This window comes from Protobothrops mucrosquamatus, unplaced genomic scaffold, assembly GCF_001527695.2.
Source record: "Protobothrops mucrosquamatus isolate PMUCROS unplaced genomic scaffold, P.Mucros_1.0 scaffold1, whole genome shotgun sequence".
Lineage (NCBI taxonomy): Eukaryota > Metazoa > Chordata > Lepidosauria > Squamata > Viperidae > Protobothrops > Protobothrops mucrosquamatus.
In genome coordinates, this window is record NW_015386388.1 from 4,335,137 (window position 1) to 4,357,368 (window position 22,232).

General features: G+C 37.4%; 1 protein-coding gene across 1 annotated transcript in view; it reads left to right on the top strand.

Moving 5' to 3' along the window:
* Positions 1 to 3,469: 3,469 nt before the first annotated feature.
* IGFBP4 (insulin like growth factor binding protein 4) overlaps positions 3,470 to 22,232 on the top strand; it is a 34,327-nt gene continuing 15,564 nt past the window's right edge. The window contains exon 1 of the mRNA XM_015832277.1: positions 3,470 to 3,927. Coding sequence (XP_015687763.1) covers positions 3,579 to 3,927 — 349 coding nt within the window. The 5' untranslated portion in view covers positions 3,470 to 3,578. The remainder of the gene's footprint in view (positions 3,928 to 22,232) is intronic.

Below are 22,232 nucleotides of genomic sequence, written 5' to 3' on the forward strand. Positions count from 1 at the left end.
CTCTCTCTCTCTTTTTTTTAAGACATGAGAAATGTAAATGTTGGGATGGCCTGTATGAGGAAAAAAATACTTAAGTGTAATGAACTTTGAGAAAATCTTAACTGGTAAGAATGTTTTGAACATTGTGGGGAAAACAAATCTAAATAAGAATTTTGTAAACAGGATCTATGATGAGGCAATCAAGATGATCAGTTAGAAAAAAAGCTTTATATTGATGTGGTTATTATTTGCAGAAATATTAGAAAAATGTCTATATTTAATTGTTATTTATCAAAACAATAAGAATTGTATTAATCCAAGGTTGGCAAAAGAGAATATTATTGGAAGAAGAGAAAATCAAGCAAAGCTACTATGTCAGTGGTTCTCAACCTGTGGGTCGGGACCCCATTTGGGGTCGATCAACCATTTCATGGGGGTCGCCAAGCAAGGCTGTCCGCCATTTTTTTTGTCTGCCATTTTTTCCCCCTTTTCCGGCAGGTGCCTTACCTCCCTTGGGCTGGGCCAGCTGCTCCGTCTCTGCCGCTTGCCAGCTATGCCTCGGCCGGCGCAGGGGGCGGAACCACGCATGCGCGGCGCTCCTGGGCAGGGAAAGTCCTCGACTTACAACCGGTTGGGTAGTCCTTGACTTACGACCGGTTTAGTCCTCGACTTATGACTGGTTTAGTCCTCGACTTATGACCGGTTTAGTCCTCGACTTACGACCGGTTGGGGTCGCGGCATTAAAAAGGTTGAGAACCACTGTACTATGTGAACTATATAATTATAGAAACTAATTGTTACTGATTGTTTTTTAAATATAAACCCACACAATATGCTGTTTACCAAATATTAAGGTGATTATGTTAAGAAATCAATAAAATACAGTATATTTTTTTTAAAAAATAAAGTGTTGATACCACTTTATAATGCCTTGGAATACTGCATCCAGTTTTTGTCACCATGATATAAAAAAGATGTTGAGATTCTAGAAAGAGTGCAGAGAAGAACAACAAAGATGATTAGGGGACTAGAGGCTAAAACATATAAAGAATGGTTGCAGAAATAGGGCATTCTAGTTTAATGAAAAAAAAGGATTAGAAGTGGTGTGATAGCAGTTATCCAATATCTAAGGGACTGCCACAATGAAGATGGGGTCAATCAAAACACCTGAATGCAGAACAAGAAGCAATGGATGGAGATTAATCAAGGAGACAACCAACCTACAATTAAGGAGAAATTTCCTGACAGTTAGAATAATTAATCAGTGGAACGACTTGCCTCCAGGAATTGTGGGTGCTCCAGTCCTGGAGATTTTAAAGAAGAGATTGGACAAGGATTTGTCTGAAATAGTATAGGAGTATAGGGTTTCCTGCTTGAGCAGGGGATTGGACTAGATCAGGGGTAGGCAACCTTGGCTCTTTTATGACTCGTGGACTTCAACTCCCAGAATTCCTGAGCCAAGCGTGGCTGGCTCAGGAATTCTGGGAGCTGAAGTTCACGAATCATAAAAGAGCCAAGGTTGCCTACCCCTGGACTAGATCATCATGTTTAAATGTATTTTGATTGAACTAGACTACGGCTACTACATGCAGGTTGCAAAAATCCAGAAAACATTAGATAGTGGAAAAGAATAAAAATATTTGTATTTCTCACTGCCTTTTAGTGGCAGTCTGGATTTTTGTCTCCAAAATTTGATAGGTGTAAGCTAGAGAAGATGCCAGTTGAGATGAAATGTAAAGGTGCAGTCTTCTGAATGTCAAAGATATCTATATCACTCTGGAATTTTTGGCAAAAGGCAAAAATTCTTATGCTAAAAAAGAAAAGAAAGAGGAAGAGTGAAAGGGTAGCACAGGCAGGAAAGGAAATTTTAAGAGGATTGTTCAGTAAGCTATAATTAATGACATTCCCTCTCCTCCTCTTCACACAATATTTTATAGTGAAGAATGAAGTTGTGTCCTCCTTTTGATCTTGCTGTCCTGAACAAAAATACTGTGAAGTTTCACAGAGTTTTATTCTGGAATTTATTTTCAGTGCCAAAACCAACTCCAGGAGCAAGCCAAAAATTAAGTATAAGGATGCCCTTGAAGATATTCAGGGTGGCTTTATGGTACCCAGGTAACCAAAATCAACCCAGAAAATGTTCAGGTGAATATTTTATTGATAGGAAATATTTTATATTCTCTAAAGGCCAAATTATGCCTTTAAAACTTTGCAGGATAACAATAATCTTGAAAGGTGTTTCCAGGTTTCAAGCTTCTCTTCCCATAATTCCAAGGACTGGATTCATGAGTCATACTAAGTCACAATATGATTGCTTGTTTGTGGCTTAACAGGATGTATGAACCAACCTTTATGGTTTGTAAGCTATGATTTATGGCTTCATGCAAAGATATCCAACTTTGGGGGCTGATGAACACATCTAGAATCTTAAGAGCATGCTGCAGGCAATCTTTTAAATGATCAGGTGATAATCCTGCTTTCCCTAATCTGGTGCCCTTCAGAGGTGATGCAATAAGCATTTCCAAAATTTTCAGCTAACATAGTCAATGGAAGGGTCTCACTTGATAAAGAATGGCTACAATCATAGGCAATGGGGTTCTTGGGCTTGCAGAACTGAGAGTGACTATTTTGTCCACCAGAATCAGTTCTCAACCTGTGAAGTGAGAGACAAACCAAAGTCAATATTTCTTTAGTGTCCATCTTAGGTATCTTTAGATGTTGTGGCATATGCATGGTAGAGCTGTTTATCCCCCCCCCTCTTAAATGCCTATTCAGTAGAGGGAACCTGTACATCTTTCTCCAAGGAATGTGGAGAAGTTCCAGACACATTTTTGAGCATCTTCCAAAAACTCACATTTTGGGGAGTGACTTTCTGCTCAAGCAAGGGAATGCAACGAGAAATGTACATCTACTTTCCCTTGTTTCTAGAGAATCACAAAAGAAATGCATTTCTGCAAAAGTAGATAATGGCCATCCACCTAAATTTATGAAAAGGAACTTTAGACAGTTCATGAAATATGCAACGCAGTAATTAAGCTGGAACTTCCAAAGTCAAAGGCAGTGTATCTCAGTTTTCTATTGCTGAAGAGAACAGAGAATGACCTCACCTTGGAGGGTTGGCTGAGAAGCAGAGCACTGGATGAGTTGTGCTTTTTATACTGCGTGCTGTACATGTAACAAAAGAGTTTGTGAGAAACCTGTTGGGGAAGTGCCCTCACTCTTAACTTACTAAAGTAACAGGGGAAGCATGGTGGGAGGGCTGCTGCTCCTGTTGCTGTTTTCCATTCCTAGCACAGGTTTCAGTCTTCGCAGCTGCGGCAGGCTCTTTGTGCTTCCTTCCTCAGGGCAAATAAGGTCTTTTCTGGGCTGCGGGGCAAGCTGCCTCAGTTATGTGGCTGCTGTGCTGTTCCTTCTCTGCTTCTCCCTAGAGCAGGGAGGTGTGGCCAGAGAGTGGTATAAAGTCCAAAGAATGAGCTTCTCCCCCCTTCAGTACAGAGTCCCCCTCGCTGGAGATCAGGCAGTCTGCTCTAGCAGCAAGACTATTCTTTGCAGCCTTTGTTTCTTGGCCCTTCACTCTCCAGGACCGTAGCCTGCCTACCATGCCCTCCCACGGGGTGTCTGTTGCCCTGCTGCTTCTAGCCCAGGTGGGCTTTTCTGTGAGCCTTGAGGCTATCCAGTGCCCTCCATGTTCTGAGGAGAAGCTGGCACGCTGCAGGACACCCTCTGGATGTGAGGAGCTGGTGCAGGAACCAGGCTGTGGATGTTGTGCCACGTGTGCCTTAACAAAAGGGATGCTCTGTGGGGTATACACATCTCGCTGTGGTTCAGGGCTGCGATGTTACCCACCACGGGGAATGGAAAAGCCCTTGCACACACTCATGCATGGCCAAGGTGTTTGCATGGACCTGTCTGAAGTCGAGGCGATTCAAGAGAGCATGCAGTCAACAGGTAAGGTGCCATCAGGTTATTGGACCCTTAAGGCTAGAAGACATCATTTGTGGCATGCACTGTTTATTGGGAATGATTTACAGAGCTATTCCACATGGGGAGGAAAGATTGATTTGGAGTACTTTAGATGAGAGGGCAATGATTTGAGCACACAGAATTTAAGATGCTGGTGCTGCCCACATCTACATCTCCTAACCAATGCCTGGAAGGAAATTGGCATCAAATTTGCATTCAGTATGTTTGGTTTAGGCAGGATTAAGTGCTCTGTAATCTCTCTGGGAAATCCATCAGAACTGTGTGTTGTATTTATGGCTAGCTGTATGTTAATTTGGCTGATAGTACAATGGTATGTTCTTAGTGGTGATCCTAAAATGATTAGTTTCAAAGAGCAAAGGGTTGGAAAGAACATTACTGAAGGGAGTAAGGATTTTGCTGTAATTATTTACTGATAGTAGTAAGGCAACACTGTTAGCAAGGTAGTTATTACTGTTAACGATGTGGCAGACTTCAGGGTTGTAATAAAAAGGAAAGCTGCAGAGAAATGATCCTGTGTGAATATGGTCTCACACTGCCCAATTCCTGGCCAGGAAGGAAGCCAAATGGTTATACTCCAGGGAGGCTGGAGAAATAACTTTCCTACCTGCTCTGGCTTCTATATAGCTGAATAGGATTAAAAAGTGACCCATTTTAAATAATGACTTCAAACTAAAAAAAACCCAAACACTTTCCTCTTCTTTCATATTTTACTCATATCACTCAAATAAACTTATTTTACTCAAATAAGTTTCTATTGGATAAGTAGGATAGCAAAAAGAGAATTGCAAATTGGGGCAGCATAGGGTTCATATGCTGAATAATAATAATAATAAGCTGCAAAGAGTTCCTCCTGGATAATATGCCCAAATTGTGATTTGTTTTGAAGTGGGAAATGATACAAGCAGGAAAAAAAGAGAGTAGGAGAGAAATTTGTCCCCTGCTTGTTGCACTGGAGAAATTTTTGAAAGCCACATGTATCTATTTTGTCCGTTTATATATCATGCTGTCTAATAACAAATGGTATTTTTCATATGTACAAATGTTCAGAGAGATAGTATAAGGATGAAGATTTAAAAAAAATATCTTCAAAACTTTCTTGATAGAATTTGGCCCTTAGGAAAAAAAACTGATTAGACCATTTCTCCTCTTTATACAAGTTATGAAGATGTTTCACTGTGGAGCTAAAATGGTTTCTTCTTTGTATGAATCCGATATTATTTTTTAATCAATGACAAAGTGAACTATATTACAATCCTAATAGTCAACTCACTAATCAATAAAGTATTTATCTGATGGTACATGACTAACTGGGAAATAAATTCAAATAAATTGAATGAGCTTAATCTTAAAATAGATGGAGTAAAACTCTATCCTGAATGATATATTGATATATTGAAAGACTGATTGGGTTTTCTTTTTTTCTACATGCATTCTCAAGTGTGGAAATATGTATGAAATGGTATATTTATCATACACATACGCATACACTCACACACATACTCGCATACACACACACACATACACACACACACACACGTACATTCAGTACTGTGATTTTGTATCCCATAGTAATGTGCAATAATTATTGCTCTTTAGGTCTTTTTGTCCTAGAGGAAGTGATCCTCAGATCACTCAAAAAGCATATAATGGATGGCTAAGTGTTATTTCCAGTTTGAAGTTCTTAATGGTAAAAAGCAGCAGAGGTTTTCAAGATTACAAAGGCATAATTAATATCCATTAAGTGATAATTCATATGCATTAGATTGATATTCATACTTCCCTTTGAATTAAATAAATCCATAATAATAACTATTTCTTCTCTAGACTTGTCCTAAACCACTTAACCACATCATTGCTTCTGCTATAGCTACAAACATGCATTAAAAAGAGCAAGGTACACATCTTTTAATTCTTTGTTAATGGTTTGTCAAGGATTTCCTCTCCTCAATTTTTGTATCTACCAGCTGCATGGAATAGGTGAACAACTCCTGTGATGATATTTCACCCATCATTACATTTCCTGGCTAATAGAGGTTTGGTATCTGCTGGAATTGCTCCATGTGGTGCTGCAATGGAAGACACTGAAGTTATGTCTGAAAGAATAAATTTTAATTTTTTTCATCAACCTTCATGTTATGGATGAATTTTTTTGTCACATTAATTATAGGCTTGTAAGAACCACTTTTTGTGGACAAGGACAATGCAGAATCCATGATCACAAAGGGCTGGTCAGGTGTGTAGGTTTCTCTTCTGCATTTGTTAATCTGTCTCATCTAGATCAGCTCAGATTTTATAATTCCTTATTTAATAATTCTTACTCAGTCATACAAGTGCCTCCTCAAAATAGAATAAACCTATGCAGAAGTGCCATAACGCTGCTGGAATGGCATGCAAAGAGTTATAAGAGGCTTATTATTTCATGTTCATCTATTTTATATGACTTTTAAAAATACATCATTAGTTATTATGAGAATATGCACTATGGAACCCATGGGATGTTGCTCCAAATGAATTATTCTGGAATAAGGAAGGGTTAATTTTGCATATGCAAGACAGAACTAATATTAAAATCAGGACCAGAATGATTTCTTCATTGTGTTGTTATGAACAAAGAAGAAGATAGAGTAAAAGTTTTATATACAGTATATGATATGAAAAAATAGTCTTTGGTTGACAATCTTATCATGAGTAGATTCACATGCTAGGACAAGCAACAAACACATGGTGAAATAATAATACAAATTATGACTTGGTGTTGCTATAATAGATACTAGTATTTAATTAATCAGAGAAAGGCATGGCAATTGTGTTCTTATAATCAATGAGTTTAGAAGATGCAAATTGTTTATACAGCTTAGAAAACCTTCCTCTTTTAAATAATTAACAAAAGTACAGGTAGCCAAAATGTTACAAAAAATAAGAAAAGGGGAAGGCTGAGAATTCTGAAATCTGCATCGGCAGTATCTTAATGTAAAGTTTGTAGGAAAGCATAATAATTCAAATTAAACTCTCTATTTCTGTAGTGGTATAAGATTGTACTCTGTACTGCCCTAAGGTTGCTGGGCTACAGAAACTTGGAAGCAATGGCTGAACTTTCATTTCTGAAAATATAGAAACCAAGTATCTTCAACCGCATCTTCATCCTTGGGAAAACACATGGATTTTTTTTGATAGGTAGAAAATAGATGTACAGTAGATCTATGACCAACTTCTTTGTAAACTAAAAATTAAATACAAAATTGACAACACACTTTTTAAAAAGATCTGCAGTAAAATTAATTCAGCATAAAAAAGAAAGTCTTGTAACAATGTGATTCTCAACAACAATACATTATGTATGTTCGGGCCCTAAGTTAAGTATGGGCAAAACCTATAAGGTAGTTGCCATTAATAAAAGTATTGTGGCAATTATTCCAGTTTGTAATCTTCTAGATACAGTATATTGGGAATGCAGTCCCAAAATTTCCCATCAGTAAAATGGTGAAAAATACAAAGGATGTGTGTGTGTGTTTGATGACTCAGCAGATCTGCGAATCACTAAACTAAAAAAGATTGTTTCACACTCATAGAAAGAACACAAATACAGTTAACAAGTCCCCCAATACAATATTTGAAGCCAATCATTGCATGAAGATCTGCTGGTGTTTTGAGATTTAAAAAAAAACAGAACTAAGATAAAGGTAATACAGAATGTCCATGTAAATGTCCCATCCATGAGGGAGATGGGTGGTTTTTAAATGTGATATATAAAATAAATAAATAATGGTCACAGGCTTCATATAGTCCAAATAATTGGTCAAAGAAACCTGAGCTATAGTGGTACCTGGTTTTTAAAATTAAGTATGATCATGGATCTTTCTGTTCATCCTTCTAATACAGTTCTTGTAGATTCTCCTCTTCTCACTCCTGGTAAATTGCACACAATTCTTTAGCTATTTGTTTTAAAGAGAACAGAATCTCCTTTTTGGAATTTTTGTTTTGAATCATGACATCCTGAAGCATTCTATCCTGGAAGTTGCTACAGGAAGCTGACTTTCCTGCTCAAATAGGTTGGGGCGATTAGACATCTGGGAAACAGCTGGATCATCAGAGGAATATCCTTTTTGAAAAAGAAACCTGAGCAAGGGCTTCCTCCGTAACTGGATAGAAACAGCTTTTCGAACACTAGGTATGACTGATATATTTATATTGTATCGCACTTGTAAAAGTAATATGCAGACATTTCGTTGTTGTTGCTATGATCATTTGGAAAGTCCATGAATGCTCTGCTATTTAAGGAACAAACATAATGGTGCCTATTCAGTTTCACTAAGGTAAGGTTAAATTTACAATTTGGCTGCTGGAATTAATATATGTCATAAAAATGAGTTGTCAATAAAAGGGCAAGAACTAGAACTGTGACAAAATTCTGAAAAATGCAGTACAGGACTGGGCAAATGGTTGGCATGTGGCTGTTCTACATATCGGATATTAGAGGACTATAGTGGAAATTTGGTAATGTGAACTAGATACGTGTATAGTAAATAATATACATGGGCAGGCCTAGAAGAGTAATTTCTTCCTGCTTTCTGAATATAGTTGAAGGTTATTTTGCTTTTAAAAAATAGTGTTAAGTCTATTTGATTAAGATCACTAGATATCCAGCAAATGTTCTCCTTTTAACCTCATGTCCTCCATTCAGAAGGCATAGCCTTAAAATCAAATATTGTCTGTTCTTTGGAGTATCTGAAAGTCTCTTTTGCTTTTCAAATAAGTGCTAAGTGCAAGCTAATAAGCTCTAGTTGATTAGTACTTTCCATTTATGCTGTGATCAGTAACATACTGAAGATTGTTGTCTTCTATAGGCTCTACTATATTCCTGCCATTGAAAAACAGTCTTTCTGATGCTGGAAAAAGTACTTCGTATGCAGATAGACTTATTTTTTGTTTGTAATTTTTCACTGTAATTTTTGTTGTAGATGTCAAGAAAGTTAAACAGTATGTACTCCCCCCCCCAAATATATATTGCTTCTTTCTTATTGTTTATGTCCTCCTTTGCCAGCTCACATATGTAGTAACTATATATTTGGGAGCATTGTTAAAATTCATAAAAAATTAATGTGCACCAATTGCTGACCTTGATATGCTCAGAAGAAAGAGTAATGATATAGGTGGCTAAAAAGAAGATATAGAATGCAACGAGGCAGGGAAATATTAAGAGAAGGGCAACGGAGAAACAAAAATGTACATGGGGAAATCAGGAGTATAAGAAAATTAACACTGGCCTTTAAAAGTCTAACAACATGAAATAAAGTAACCCCCCCATCTAGTAATCCTAAGAGATTAATTAATGTTTACGGGGAAGATTAAGATTAAGATATAGAAGTAATCAGTGGTGGGATTCAGTCGGTTTGTACTAATTCGGTAGAACTGGTAGCTAATTTTTTGTTACCCAGGCCCAGAATGGACTTCTGGAAGCGGCATCCACAGAGAGAACCGGTTGTTCGCATATTTGAATCCCACCACTGGAAGTAATCCTAGTTTAAACTCTTCCTAGTGACTGTTTGCAGTTATGACAGTGATGAAAATTAAGTTTGGAACCAATCCTTGTATTTGTGACTATAAAGCAAAGGAAATCTGAAGTAAGCTTATAACTGCGGTTTCACTTAGCAATTGCTTTGCTTAATGACTGAGTTGTTGGTCACAATTACGATCTATAGGCTTATGTTTCTATTGGGTTATCCATTATTTACAGCTCCTTAGCAAGCAAGGAGTATATTAAAAAGGGTATTGTTTAGATCTCCTAGAAGAGAAATATTCTAGAATGCAAATGGCCAATTATCTAACCAAACCCTCTCTTCTATTAATAGTCTTCTTAGTTTGAAATGGTACCATTCTTGAAAAAAGATTTCTATTTAGCACCACAGTTTTTGCAGTGGGAGGCATTGAATATGACTGTCTGAAAACTATTCTATCATCTATGGACTTTTCATTAAGGATTATAATTGAGTATTCTAAGAACTTTTTTATGATGCTTATAACCATCATTTGATAATTCACACAGTAGATTATGCTGTCACAATACTTGCAATATAATTTGTGCTCCACTACAAAAAGATATTACATTTGTTTGTTTATTTATTTCCAATTTCATATAACGTTTTCAGCACTACCTCAATGTTTTCTATTTTTGTATCTTTATATCTATTCCTAGATGCTCAGAATAGTAACATGAGAATCTACTCTTATTATTTTAACAATCCTGAGAAGGAGGAAGACTTGAGAAATAATGATTAGATTCACACATTATACTAACCCATAATTTTGTAAAGATTGTTTCTTGAAGCCATAGTTTAGTGGGTTTGATTGTTATGCTAAACTACATTGCATGATTTATACAGGATATGGCTGGTATCCTACATTATAATAAAATACAAAAAATAAACAATGATTTAGTTTAACGTGTATTTTGAAATTAGTTACTTATTGTCCCATAGTAAGCTTTGAATAAAGGTTCCCAACCCAGTTCAGCATTAAACCACTAGTCTTATCTACACCGATTCTAACAGATGTAATACAAAATGTATTTCAAAAATTATTTTCTAAATAGTTTCATGATTATGAATACAGCTATAGAGTCTAAGTGTCTGACTATTTGCCATTTATGCAAGGGTTATTGGAGGTAAGATAAAGAATATGTTACTGGATAAATATTTAATTCTATATGTATAAGAGGGATGCCCCTAGTACATTGCTTTTTGGTCAGCTATTATATTTTAAAGTACCCAAGTAGATTTTTCCCCATTGCTTAGACTTATATAAACTCAAACATACAAGATGCTGGGTATATTTTGCAGTAAAATAGGATTTACAGTCTAATCTCTAACTATTTTCAAGTAGAATAATGGGGGATGACTAACATATTCATAATATGTTATGCAATATAGCACATTTGCAGGTGGAACAAATGGCTCTTAATGTTCACTGGCTAGGAAAATGTGGCGGGGTATTGGAACAAAGTAGGCTGAGCATGAACACAAAAAAGAATAATCACAGAATACTTACTATTCTGTGTACGTTTTGCTAGTTACTAATTTGCTGGGCTGGAGAAGGAATAGTCTGTAGGCTGAAATCCCAACTACCCATCCTACAAAATAGTTTGCAAAAAAACCCCTTTCTTTTGCTATCTTTTTTTAAAGGTTAAATTAAATTAGATTAAAGTTAGATTGTTTGAAATATGAAAAACTGAACATGCAATATATTTCGTATAAGAAAACTAACCAAACAACAGATGGCAATATTGTAAGATAATAGCAAAGATAAAATAAAAACAATGGTCAACCACTACTTTTGCCACTGTCATTAACAAGACAGGCAGACTATTATAGTGGACTGTTCTATATAATTGAGAAAACTATTGTGAGCTGCTTGGAGTTGTAGTTCAAATATGGTTACATATACAAGTCTTTTAAATAAGTAAATAAAAAGAGAGTAGATCCATTAAAAGTTCATAATCCATATTGATGATTTTGGTAATTAGCTCAGAAGTGATTAACTGTGCTGCCTGAGGCAAATTTGTTGTAGCAGTACCGGCAACTAATATCACATTATTCTATTTTTTGAGATTGACTCAATTTCCCCAACCTGGTGCTTTCCACATGTGTTTGGATTGCAACTCTCAAAATAACAGCCAGTTTGGCCAAAAGCTGTGGAAGACTGATTATATAAATATGCGGAAGAGCAGGTTCATTACTGGGTCCTATGAGAGTCATGTAACCATTCAGAGATTACCCAATATTAGAGTTCAGTGACCATAGATGAAATCAAACCCTTCCTGAGATATCTGGCTGCCATCCTAGACAAAGCCAGAGGTGTCTGCAAGGAGAGGGTAAACATGTTAAGAGATGGCCATAACCATGCTGTCAAAGCCTTTGTCCTTTTTTCTACAACTACATAATTGTGGCTATCATTTTTAACCCTGTCCCTGCAGGCTGCCCTGGACAAAACCCTGATTTAAACGCCAAGTTTCAGACTTTCAGACCTAAAAATTCAACATGGTTGAGGAGATGACCGACTCATAGCACTTTCTTCTCTATGGCAGGTTCCCTTGGCAGGCAGGTTAATGTGTAGTTGAGAGCAAACATTTTTGCTTAGTGTCACCCTCAATACCAGGAACAGGTTTTCTGAAATTGTTATTTTTGGTGATGTCATTTACTGAGTGAGAAGGACAAATCAGTGCCCTTGGCAGAGAGGGAAAAGGTCATAACAGGAAAGAAGAGCAGGCAGGAGTGAGCTGTGATTTAAATCAACAATTGAAATCTTTTTTTCCTCCAGGAACCCAAATAGAGAACTAATAGAGAATAATAGGAATAGTAAGGAACCAAGACTAGATAGGGAAAAAACTTTCTGAATAATAATTGAAAAGTAACAGAGACACCATGGGACTTCTTTTCCTGTACTGTGTGCGGCCAGCAGGTAACATTGAGACCATGTGTTCCCTTCATCTCACCTGGTGGTTGCTAGGTAACAAAAGTCAGAATGGCAGCATAACCTTTAAAACCTACTATAATTTTAACTGAAGGCAATTTCTTTGTTTATTTATTTTACTCCCTGTCTTCATGCTCACCCCTCCCCCCCATTAGATTCCTCCACTGCCAATTTTGTGGCTTTTAACCAAAGCTTTCTTTCCCCTCCTTATTTTAAATCTGTTTCTCATTTAGTGTGGCCCTTTTCCTCTCAGCCAGACAAGCCCCCCTTTCTGGCTCTGGTGAAAGAGCTGTTGACTTGCCCTGGATTGATTTCCTCTCTATTTTGTCTCCATTTCAGTCATGCAAGTCTGAGACTTTCCTCAGTGAGGGTTAGTCAATTTGCCCAAGCCACAATGTGATTTTTTAAATTGCAATAAAATAATACCAACTGACTAAAGCAAAGTGGCTGGTAAACCTGGGAATGTTATGCCTACTGGAGAGTATGATCTCCTTTGGTTCTCATCCCAAACTTTCCCACTTCAAATACAGTACATTCCACCTTTTTTAAAAAAATAAATAAATTATGTTTAGTAATGTCAACTTGCACATTAGAACAATTATATCAGTAATATTTGTCCTGATATAAAAAATAATTTCTTAGTTGGCAGTGTGCATGCAATTATGTTAGATCATTTATTTTTAAATTTGAGAGCTTAGCATAAGAACAAGTATCATATACATTCCCTTCCCTGCCTACCTGCACAGCATTTTCCACCTTAGGAATGAAGCCAGGGAGCAATGCTTACCTTGACAGGTTCAATGCAGAACAAAGAAAAGGAATTGGTGGATTCATTTGGCTTCCTTACCCCTCCCAACAAGTAGCACATGCTGGAGGGGAAAACATGCAAACAGGAAATATAGGTAGTCTTTGTCTTATGACTACGATTGGGACCAGAACGTCTGGTTGTGGAATTGGTTGTGGAGTTGTGCCTGATTTAATGACTTTTTTTCCTTGGTTGTTAAGTGAATTACTCTGGTTATTAAGTGAATCACATGATCATTAAGTGAATTCTACTTCCCACATTGACTTTGCTTCTTGGAAGGCAGCTGGAAAGGTTGCAAAGAGAGATCACATGATCCTAGGATGCTGCGTCTGTCATAAATACATACAGGATGCCAAGCATCTAAATTTTCATTATATCACCACGGGGATGCTGTGACAGTTGTGTGGGGTAACTTTTTTTTAGTGCTGTGTAAGCTTGAATGATTGTTAAATGAATTGTTATAAGTCGAGGACTATCTATATTCTGTTTAACATATGTCAGTTTCTGGGAAAGGGGAGGTTGGTGCTTTAAACAGCATGTATAACTAATTGACAAGGAGACGGGGGTACTTTCCATCTGCAAGCTCTCAGATTATTCCAAACCAGTCTCAACCCAGCTGACAGACCAAGGTAGGGAGTTAAGCTTGGGAAGAGAATCCAGGCCATTCTTCAGCTTCATCCTTTGCCCCATTCGCACGCCTGTCTCAGTCAGGTGTGGAAGAAGGCACAAAATCAAGTGAGAGGGAATGATCATTAAAGAAAGAGAATACTGCAAGAGAACGTGAGCAAATGGTTGTGGCAGGCAGGAAGTGGAAAGGAGCTTGTGGAGTAGGCAAAATGGTGCTTCCTCAAAGTAAAAACAAGTAAAAAAGTAGTCACATGAAATCTCTTGTTGGTGGAACTGTTCAAAAACCAATCATGGGATCACTGGGGACAGAACAAGTAGCACATAGCTGACAGAATTTATCTAAAATATCCATATTTGAATCAATTTTCTGTGCAGCATAGGATTCCTGTTTTTTCCAGCACAGGTCTATCCCTCTTTCAGAAGAGCACCAAGATTCATGCATATAAGGAGGATCTGACAAGGACCCGAGTCAGGCATTATGTGAGTAGATGATTCTGCAGAAGCCTGATGACCAGTATATCTCCTGCTTATAAAGCGGTGCAAAATTAGTCCACAACAGTCTAAGCTGTACTTGTCAAGAGAAAATGTTGGATTCTAGCGTAGCATGTTGTGTGACTCTAACCCCCTCCCCCCACCTTTGCAAAACATAGGGATAGAGAAAAAAAAGTTGCTGAAAATGTTGCTCAGCATTTTCAGGTCAATCATGAAAACTGAAGTGAAGACTTCCTCATTAAGACAAATAAAAGGAAGTACATTGTCCACAGGTTGCAAAACCGAGAAGAATTCTGTGGAATGCTTGTTTGAAAGTATTAGATGACACTGAGCTATTCCCTAGAAGCAGTTCTTGGCACCACTCAATCCTTGCTGTATTAATTAATTAATTATTTCAGGACATTACTGCTGCCCACCTTTGCAGTTTTGAAACATATCACAACACAACACAGAGCTCCACGAGTGACAGAAGCCAAAGGAAGTTTATCAGTTGCTTTTATTGGACAACAAATGCTGCCTTCTTCCAGAATTTCACAAACAGTGGCAGATCATACCACTGTTTCAAATGGGTTTTAAACAAGAAATTTAACTATGAGAGAATTGCAGAGTTGCTCCCATTATTAAATCTCTAACAGAGTCCAGATAGCGAGGTCCAATGATTTCATACTTTCTTCTCTATTAATATTGCTATGCAAGATTTCTTCCATCTTTCCTCCCTTTCTCTATGCAATTTTAGGTTTAAAATAAAGATTGTATGATTGCTCACAGCTGTTCAATTGTGTAAGCATGAAAAATAGTGGTGATGGTGGGGAGAGAAATGGACATCCATTCTGAAAATTCTTTCTGACGTTAAAACAGTTTAAAAACTGTTTCCCCCCTCCCCCAAAGAGTAATAATGCATATAGATTATACAGCAGGAATTGGATAGTGGCAGAAAATTGCAGTCATTTAAAAATGCTGGTTAAATACAGTTTCTCTTGGGCAGGGGGAGGACATGGGGAGATAAATAACATTAGGAGAAGGAATACATGTTCAAGTTATCAGACAATACATATAATGAGAAAATGGTTGGGGCAGAATTGCATACCTTTTATTCATTAGGTCAAGTATAAACAGTTAAAATGCCCATGATAAACATAAATAAAATTAGAAATAATCAGTTACAAATCATACTAGAAAAATAAGTACTAGTCATTTTAATAATGATAGGAATGATAAAAAGCAAACAAAAATACCAAAATATAATCTTATATAAATATAAAAATACAATAATATAATCTTAAATTAATTTAAAGAAAAATGAAGTTGGCGACCACAGCTATCCCCCAAATATTCTTCGAAAAGATTTCATATTAAGTAGTTTTGGGAATGTTAGAAGACAAGCTTTGTTAGAAAACAAGCTTGAATTTTAAGGAGAGGCTACTGCACAAGGCCAGAACAATGAATGAAAAACAGCATCTTCTTTTCTATTTTCCTACTTTCATCGAAGCATAGACATTAACAAAAACATCTCCAGCTGGCTTGTTCTGCCCAAACCACTGAAGCAACAGTATCTCAGTGAGATAATGGGGAACATATAACCAGAGAAGGTCCTTGGCGTGATCAAGATTTTAGGATTTTCTGATGGGACCATTTAGAACATTCAGGCAGCAGTTTAATGAAACCGAACATCTGGATCAAATGAACTTACCATACATTGTAGATGGGAATGGTCAACCTTTCCTTATTGGGGACAATAATTAGATAGGAAAACAATTTTTAAGAAATACACATTTGTTGCATCTCAGTGCTGCTAGAGATTGAGGTGGTGCTTCTTTAGAATAAAATGCTATATACTTGGAAGACCCAGTGTGCTTTTTGAATAGGGCCAGATATGATCATTTATAGTAAGTCAGTATATTCAAATAGGTCTTTCTCTGTGGGTAAATAAATGTGCAAAAGTGAATAAATACACTTTTATTATATATTACATGCTCAACTTTTTGCTTGTACCTGAATGCAGAGCAAAGAAAAAAAGCCACAGAAATATTTAGATTCAGAGCAGCTCCCTGATGTGAGAAATTTCATCAGGTAAATTTCTTCTTGCTTTTCCCCAGTTGTTAGTCTGAACAGGTGTATTGGGGAAAAAGGGAAATTGTAGAAAAAAAAGATACCAAAATAAGAAAATACTATAGTACAGTATGTTCAATTATAATAACTAGCTACTAAATTGAAATAAACAATATTGGACTAGGTGTACATTTGATTTAACTTGCTAGAAGGTTGCTTTGTATAAGCTTTGTAAAAACTGTAACCATTCTGAATGTTTTGTTTCTTTAAAAAGATTGCAAAATACAGTATAAATCCTGCAGCTTATATTTGGTGAAAGCTGTTATTAAATTCATGTCTCCATTCCAGTTGTATAGGTTGTTATTAGGATTTCAAGATAAGATTTTTTTATTTTATTTTTTAATCCATATGAGCTGCTAAAGAATTGAAAGTGTGGAATAGCTGCCTATTAGCATCAGTAAAAAGCTAATGAATTGGGAATGGATCAGTTGTCCTGATGGAGAATAGCAAATTAGGGCCAGCTTTTCTTTCCAAATCTGCATCTGTGATCAAATTTCCTTCACCACTGCCCAGTTTTCCCTCTTTTTAATCTTGTTCTGTGTTCCAATGACTTTATTAAACAAGCTTTTGTTTGCATCTGGCTTCATTCAAAATGTTTTTATTTGCTCCTATTTGAATTCAACACTATAAAAGGGTGACTTAAATTTTTGCAGAACTGGCCAAGCCAACTTCTCTGCCCCGAGCGAATGGGCACCAGAAATGCAAACATTTTAAATTAAATTTATGCTGTTTAATCAAGTTGCAAGGGAGCATGTAGAAGTCCTGCAATTCCAGAAAGTATGTGTATTCTTTTTTTTTAAAAAAAAAATGGTCTAGTTCTGTGATTTTGTTGGTCTAACTACCATGTGGTTAATAGCGCAGAAGGGCAGCAAAAAGCTGTTAAGGCTAACATACTTGCCAAAAAATCAAAAGCCAACAAAAATATTGAAGCACAGAAATGAAATTAAATTGGCCTGAAGCTGTTTCAACTGCCAGGTTTTCTTCTAGAAAAATTTAGTAATTACTAAATAGTCCTATAAGGTCTTGCATGTATATATGCAAAAGTATGAGATGATATTATTTTCAAAGAATAGAATGGATTTCAAGTTACAAGTGAATATTTTAACTTTTTTTCTATGAAGAATTAGCAGAGGAAATGGACTCCATTAGACAAGAACATATTTGTCATTGTTTAAATGTCTATAGTGTAAAATGATTTCCCATGAGGAAAACATGTAAGCACAGTGTGCATATCTGTCAAGAGGTATGATGGCTTGTTCTGCCAACTCTGAGTTTTATTAGACAAGGTCTGCTAAAACCTGTTGAGAGCTCAGTGCCCAGCAAGGTGCCTTAGGAATGATGATTCCTTGAAACTCCTGCACGGGGTGGGGGGTGGGGCTCAGAGATCCTGTTTGTTCATCACACAATATGTTGGAACAATGCTATATAAAAGGATTGTTACTAATGTTAAATGGATTGGTAGCACATGTCCACCAGAGGGCGCTTTGATAAAACCTCCTTAAACCTGGACCTTTTTCTATTACCGCCTCTTTCTGTTCCATTTGTAAACCAGACCAAGGGCTATTGAGTAATTTCCCCAGCAAAATAATAAGCAGGATTCTTGCCTTATTGTAACTTGAACTCCAGTAACGCAGCTCTTCTGTCTCCCATCACACCATTAAGTGAGTCCACACTATTAGTATTTTTTAAACCTGTTTTTTAATTCTATAAAATATATGCCATTTTGAAGGAGCTGGCAGATGTTATCTCAGAATCACTGCACCATATCTTTAAAAAATCTTGGAGCACTGGGGAAGTACCTGAGAATTGGAAAAGGGCTGATGTGGTGATTCCCATCTTCAAGAAAGGAAAAAAAAAATAGACCCAGGAAACTACAGACCAATCAGCCTAACATCAATACCTGGGAAAATCCTAAAAGATAATCAAAAAACAGATCTGCGAACAACTAGAAGCAAACAACGTTATAATTAGTAACAAGCACAGGTTTGTTAAAAATAGATCATGCCAAACCAATCTTATTTCATTCTTTGATAAAGTGACCAAATTAGTAGACGAGCGAAACACTGTGGACATAGTATACTTAGATTTCAGTAAGGCATTCGACAAAGTAGACCACAATCTACTGCTTGGTAAGCTATAAAAAGGTGGAATAGACAACATCACCTCTAGATGGATTTGTAGCTGGCTGACAAACCGTACTCAACAAGTAGATCTCAGTGGTACTACATCCACATGGAGAGAAGTAAGCAGTGGGCTACCACAAGGCTCTGTCTTAGGCCCAGTACTCTTCAATATCTTCATCAATGACTTAGATGAGGGAATAGAAGGGAAACTCATTAAATTTGCAGATGACATTAAACTGGCAGGAGTAGCCAACACCCCAGAAGATAAGCTCAGGATTCAAAAAGATCTTGACAAACTGGAACAATGGGCCCTAGCCAACAAAATGAGTTTTAATGTGGAGAAAAGCAAAGTTTTACATTTAGGCAGGAAAAATCAAAGATATAAGTACAGATTAGGTGAGACCTGGCTCAAAAATAATAAATGTGAAAGGGACCTTGGAGTCCTAGTGGACGATCACTTGACTATGAGCCAGCAATGTGCAGCTGCAGTCAAAAAAGCTAATACAATCCTGGGTTGCATAAACAGAGGCATAGAATCAAGATTACATGAAGTATTAGTACCGCTTTATAAAACCCTAGTCAGACCACACCTGGAATACTGCAACCAATTTTGGTCACCATACTACAAAAAAGATGTTGAGACCTTGGAAAAAGTTCAGAGAAGAGCAACTAAGATGATCCAAGGCCTGGAGACTAAAACATATGAAGAATAACTGCAGGACTTGGGTTTGACTAGTCTAAAGAAAAGAAGAAATAGGGGTGACATGATAGCAGTATTCCAGTATTTCAGAGGCTGCCACAAAGAAGAGGGGGTGAAATTATTCTCCAAAGCACCAGAGGGCAGGACAAAAAACAATGGTTGAAAACTGATCAAAGAGAGAAGCAACCTGGAATTAAGGAGAAACTTCCCAACAGTGAGAACAATTAACCAGTGGAACAGCGTGCCTTCAGAAATCGTCGGTGCTCCATCACTGGAGGTTTTTAAGGACAGTCACTTGTCTGAGATGGTATAGGTTCTCCTGCTTGAGCAGGAGGCTGGACTAGAAGACCTCCAAGGTCCCTTCCAGCTCTATTCTATTCTGTTCTATTACTCTATTCTGTTCTGTTCTACTTTAGCACTTTCTAGTTATATATTTTTATCGTATTTGTGGCCTCATTTATCTTGTTTAAAAAGACAGGAGGCAAATAAAATAAATAAGCAAGACTGTAGAATTCCTCCTCTCCTATTTCCTTCCTGATCTGTTCATCTATCCATCTTCCTCACTTGCTGTGCAACAAATTGTGTATTCTGCTCACAGTGCGTATTCTGCTCACAGCAACATGTTGAGGAGGGTGGGGGTAAAGAACAGGAAGCAACAGTAGCTGTTTAATGTCCCATATCAACATATGCTTTGAATGGTTTCTCTAGTTTCCAGGAAATGTTAATTCCCTGGATATCTTGACAGAAACTCTGATAGTTAAATTGAAACCGGTTTAAATACTACATTAGATGCATTGATACACATTGTGAAACCTAGTGATCTTCCAGTGTATTTCCCTTTCATATTTATGATTTATTAAACAAGCCAAACATCACAATGTTGAATAAATGTATAAACTGACTTTTGGAATAAGATACTCAGATACTCACTTAATTATCACTCTAAAAATCTATGTTAATTTTTGAGCATGTGGATCTGTAATAAAACTGTACATAGAATACATCAGAATTCCCTGGATTTTTTTTATTTAATGGGGAGTGAGGAGATGAGCTCTTGAATTTTTGTAAAAAGTGCAATATAGCAAGACCTGGACTATGGTTTAATTTAGTTCCTTCTCCACAGGACCAGAATCTTAGCTTATATGGAATTTTCTGGTATCTGTCTTCAAGAACTCCTGTAGGGAATGTATGAAAGTATGCTAAGCTTAATACATTCTGGATTTTAGGAACATCCACAGTGCCATCTCAGTTCTGTGTCCAGGCTTGAAACCTAATTAGAAGGAATGCAGATAATCTGTTTCATCTGGACCCTCTGAAGCAGCTGCCCACCAGAAGGGAAAGTTACAGATGGGCTGGAAATAAACCACCATTACTGGGTCTAATCATGGCTTCTTGAGGAGGATATACATCACCTACTCCTTAAAATCAGGAGGAACCCCCACCATTTTTCAAAGATGAACCTACCACTATTTAGATTCAATCACATATCTCCTCTTGGGAGGTTTTAAGCAACTGGGAGACACATGGATCTAACGAGCAGATGGCTGTGCAGCAACCTGGGGGACTCTGTTCACTTTCTTGGGACATTCAGGCAGAAACTCTTCCCCGATGATCATAGCAGACTATACTTTAGTCAGTTCCAACCGGTTCTGCACAACCCGAGTCCAACACAGAACAAATCTGAATGATTTTATTTAACACAGGATCCAATAATCCTCACACTGGGTATATGGATATATCAACAACCTGGTACTTAATACGTTTTTCCCCCCTGTTTGTTGATCTTTGTATATTTTTGTAACAATTTAAATTGTTTCTTCTTAAGTGGCTTTGGCTCTGGATAGTCAAGGCTTGTCAGCTGTGTTTTTGTTCTAAGAGCTCAGAAAATCAATATGTCCCATTGATGGGACTCCCCATCCCCATTTGACTGTTTCTCACAGTGTTTCATGTAGGCTTCTGCAGAGAAGGAGCCTGTTGGCAAGGGGCCTGGCATTCTGGAAGAGACTTTTGTTTCATTTCTGTTCACAAGAGCTGCTCCTCCTCACTGCAAAAGCACCATGGAGCTTTTTTGTTCACAGAGATCGATAATTCAGTACAGACTACAGTGGGTGTGGGAGTATGTGTTTAAAGGCATGACATCTCGACCTTACAGCTGCAGAGAAGTTCAGCAAGAAGAAAGTAGAACACATATGCATACACATTGGGGAAAAATCATGTTGTGCTCTAGCAAAATATTAAGTTTAAAATGCCCTGAATTCACAGTATCCTACATTTGCTCTTTCTTCTTCTTTTTTTAAAGTTAAACTAACCAGATGTGCTCTCTTGACTCTTGCCTTCTGGGTTGCCAACATCTGGTAATCCCACCACTGGAATCACATTTAACCCAGAAAGTGGTTGCCAAGACTCTCCATAGTTGTTCACTTTGATACTCTTTGCCACAAATCCCTCCCCCCCATCCTGTTTAAGAACAGGATGAGTTCATAAGTGCTACGTATTGTACAGCGAGCATCCTTTAATCTGCCCAGTTTATGCAATAGCACTTCAATTTATATACTCTCCCATAATGCTTTACAACACTCTCTGGGTGGTTTACCGTGTCAACATACTGCCTCCAACAATCTGGAGCCTTGTTTTACTGACCTTGGAAAGATGAAAGGCTGCATCCCATCAGGATTGAACTCCAGGATATGGGTAGAATTAGCCTGCATTCTAACTACTGTGCCACCATGGCTCTGTGTGAGCTGAGGGGCAAAATGCATGGCTAGATCACAGCAAGGACACCATCAAGGTAGCCCGTAAGTTCAAAACTCCATCCTGTGTTCATTGTGATGCGATAGATGGGGTGGGATGGATAGGAGACAGTAGGTTCTTTAAAGTCCACTCAGCTGTTTTCCTGGCACTGAGCCTTCTGTTCACACAATGAGAAATTGCCAGAAGCAAAATGGTT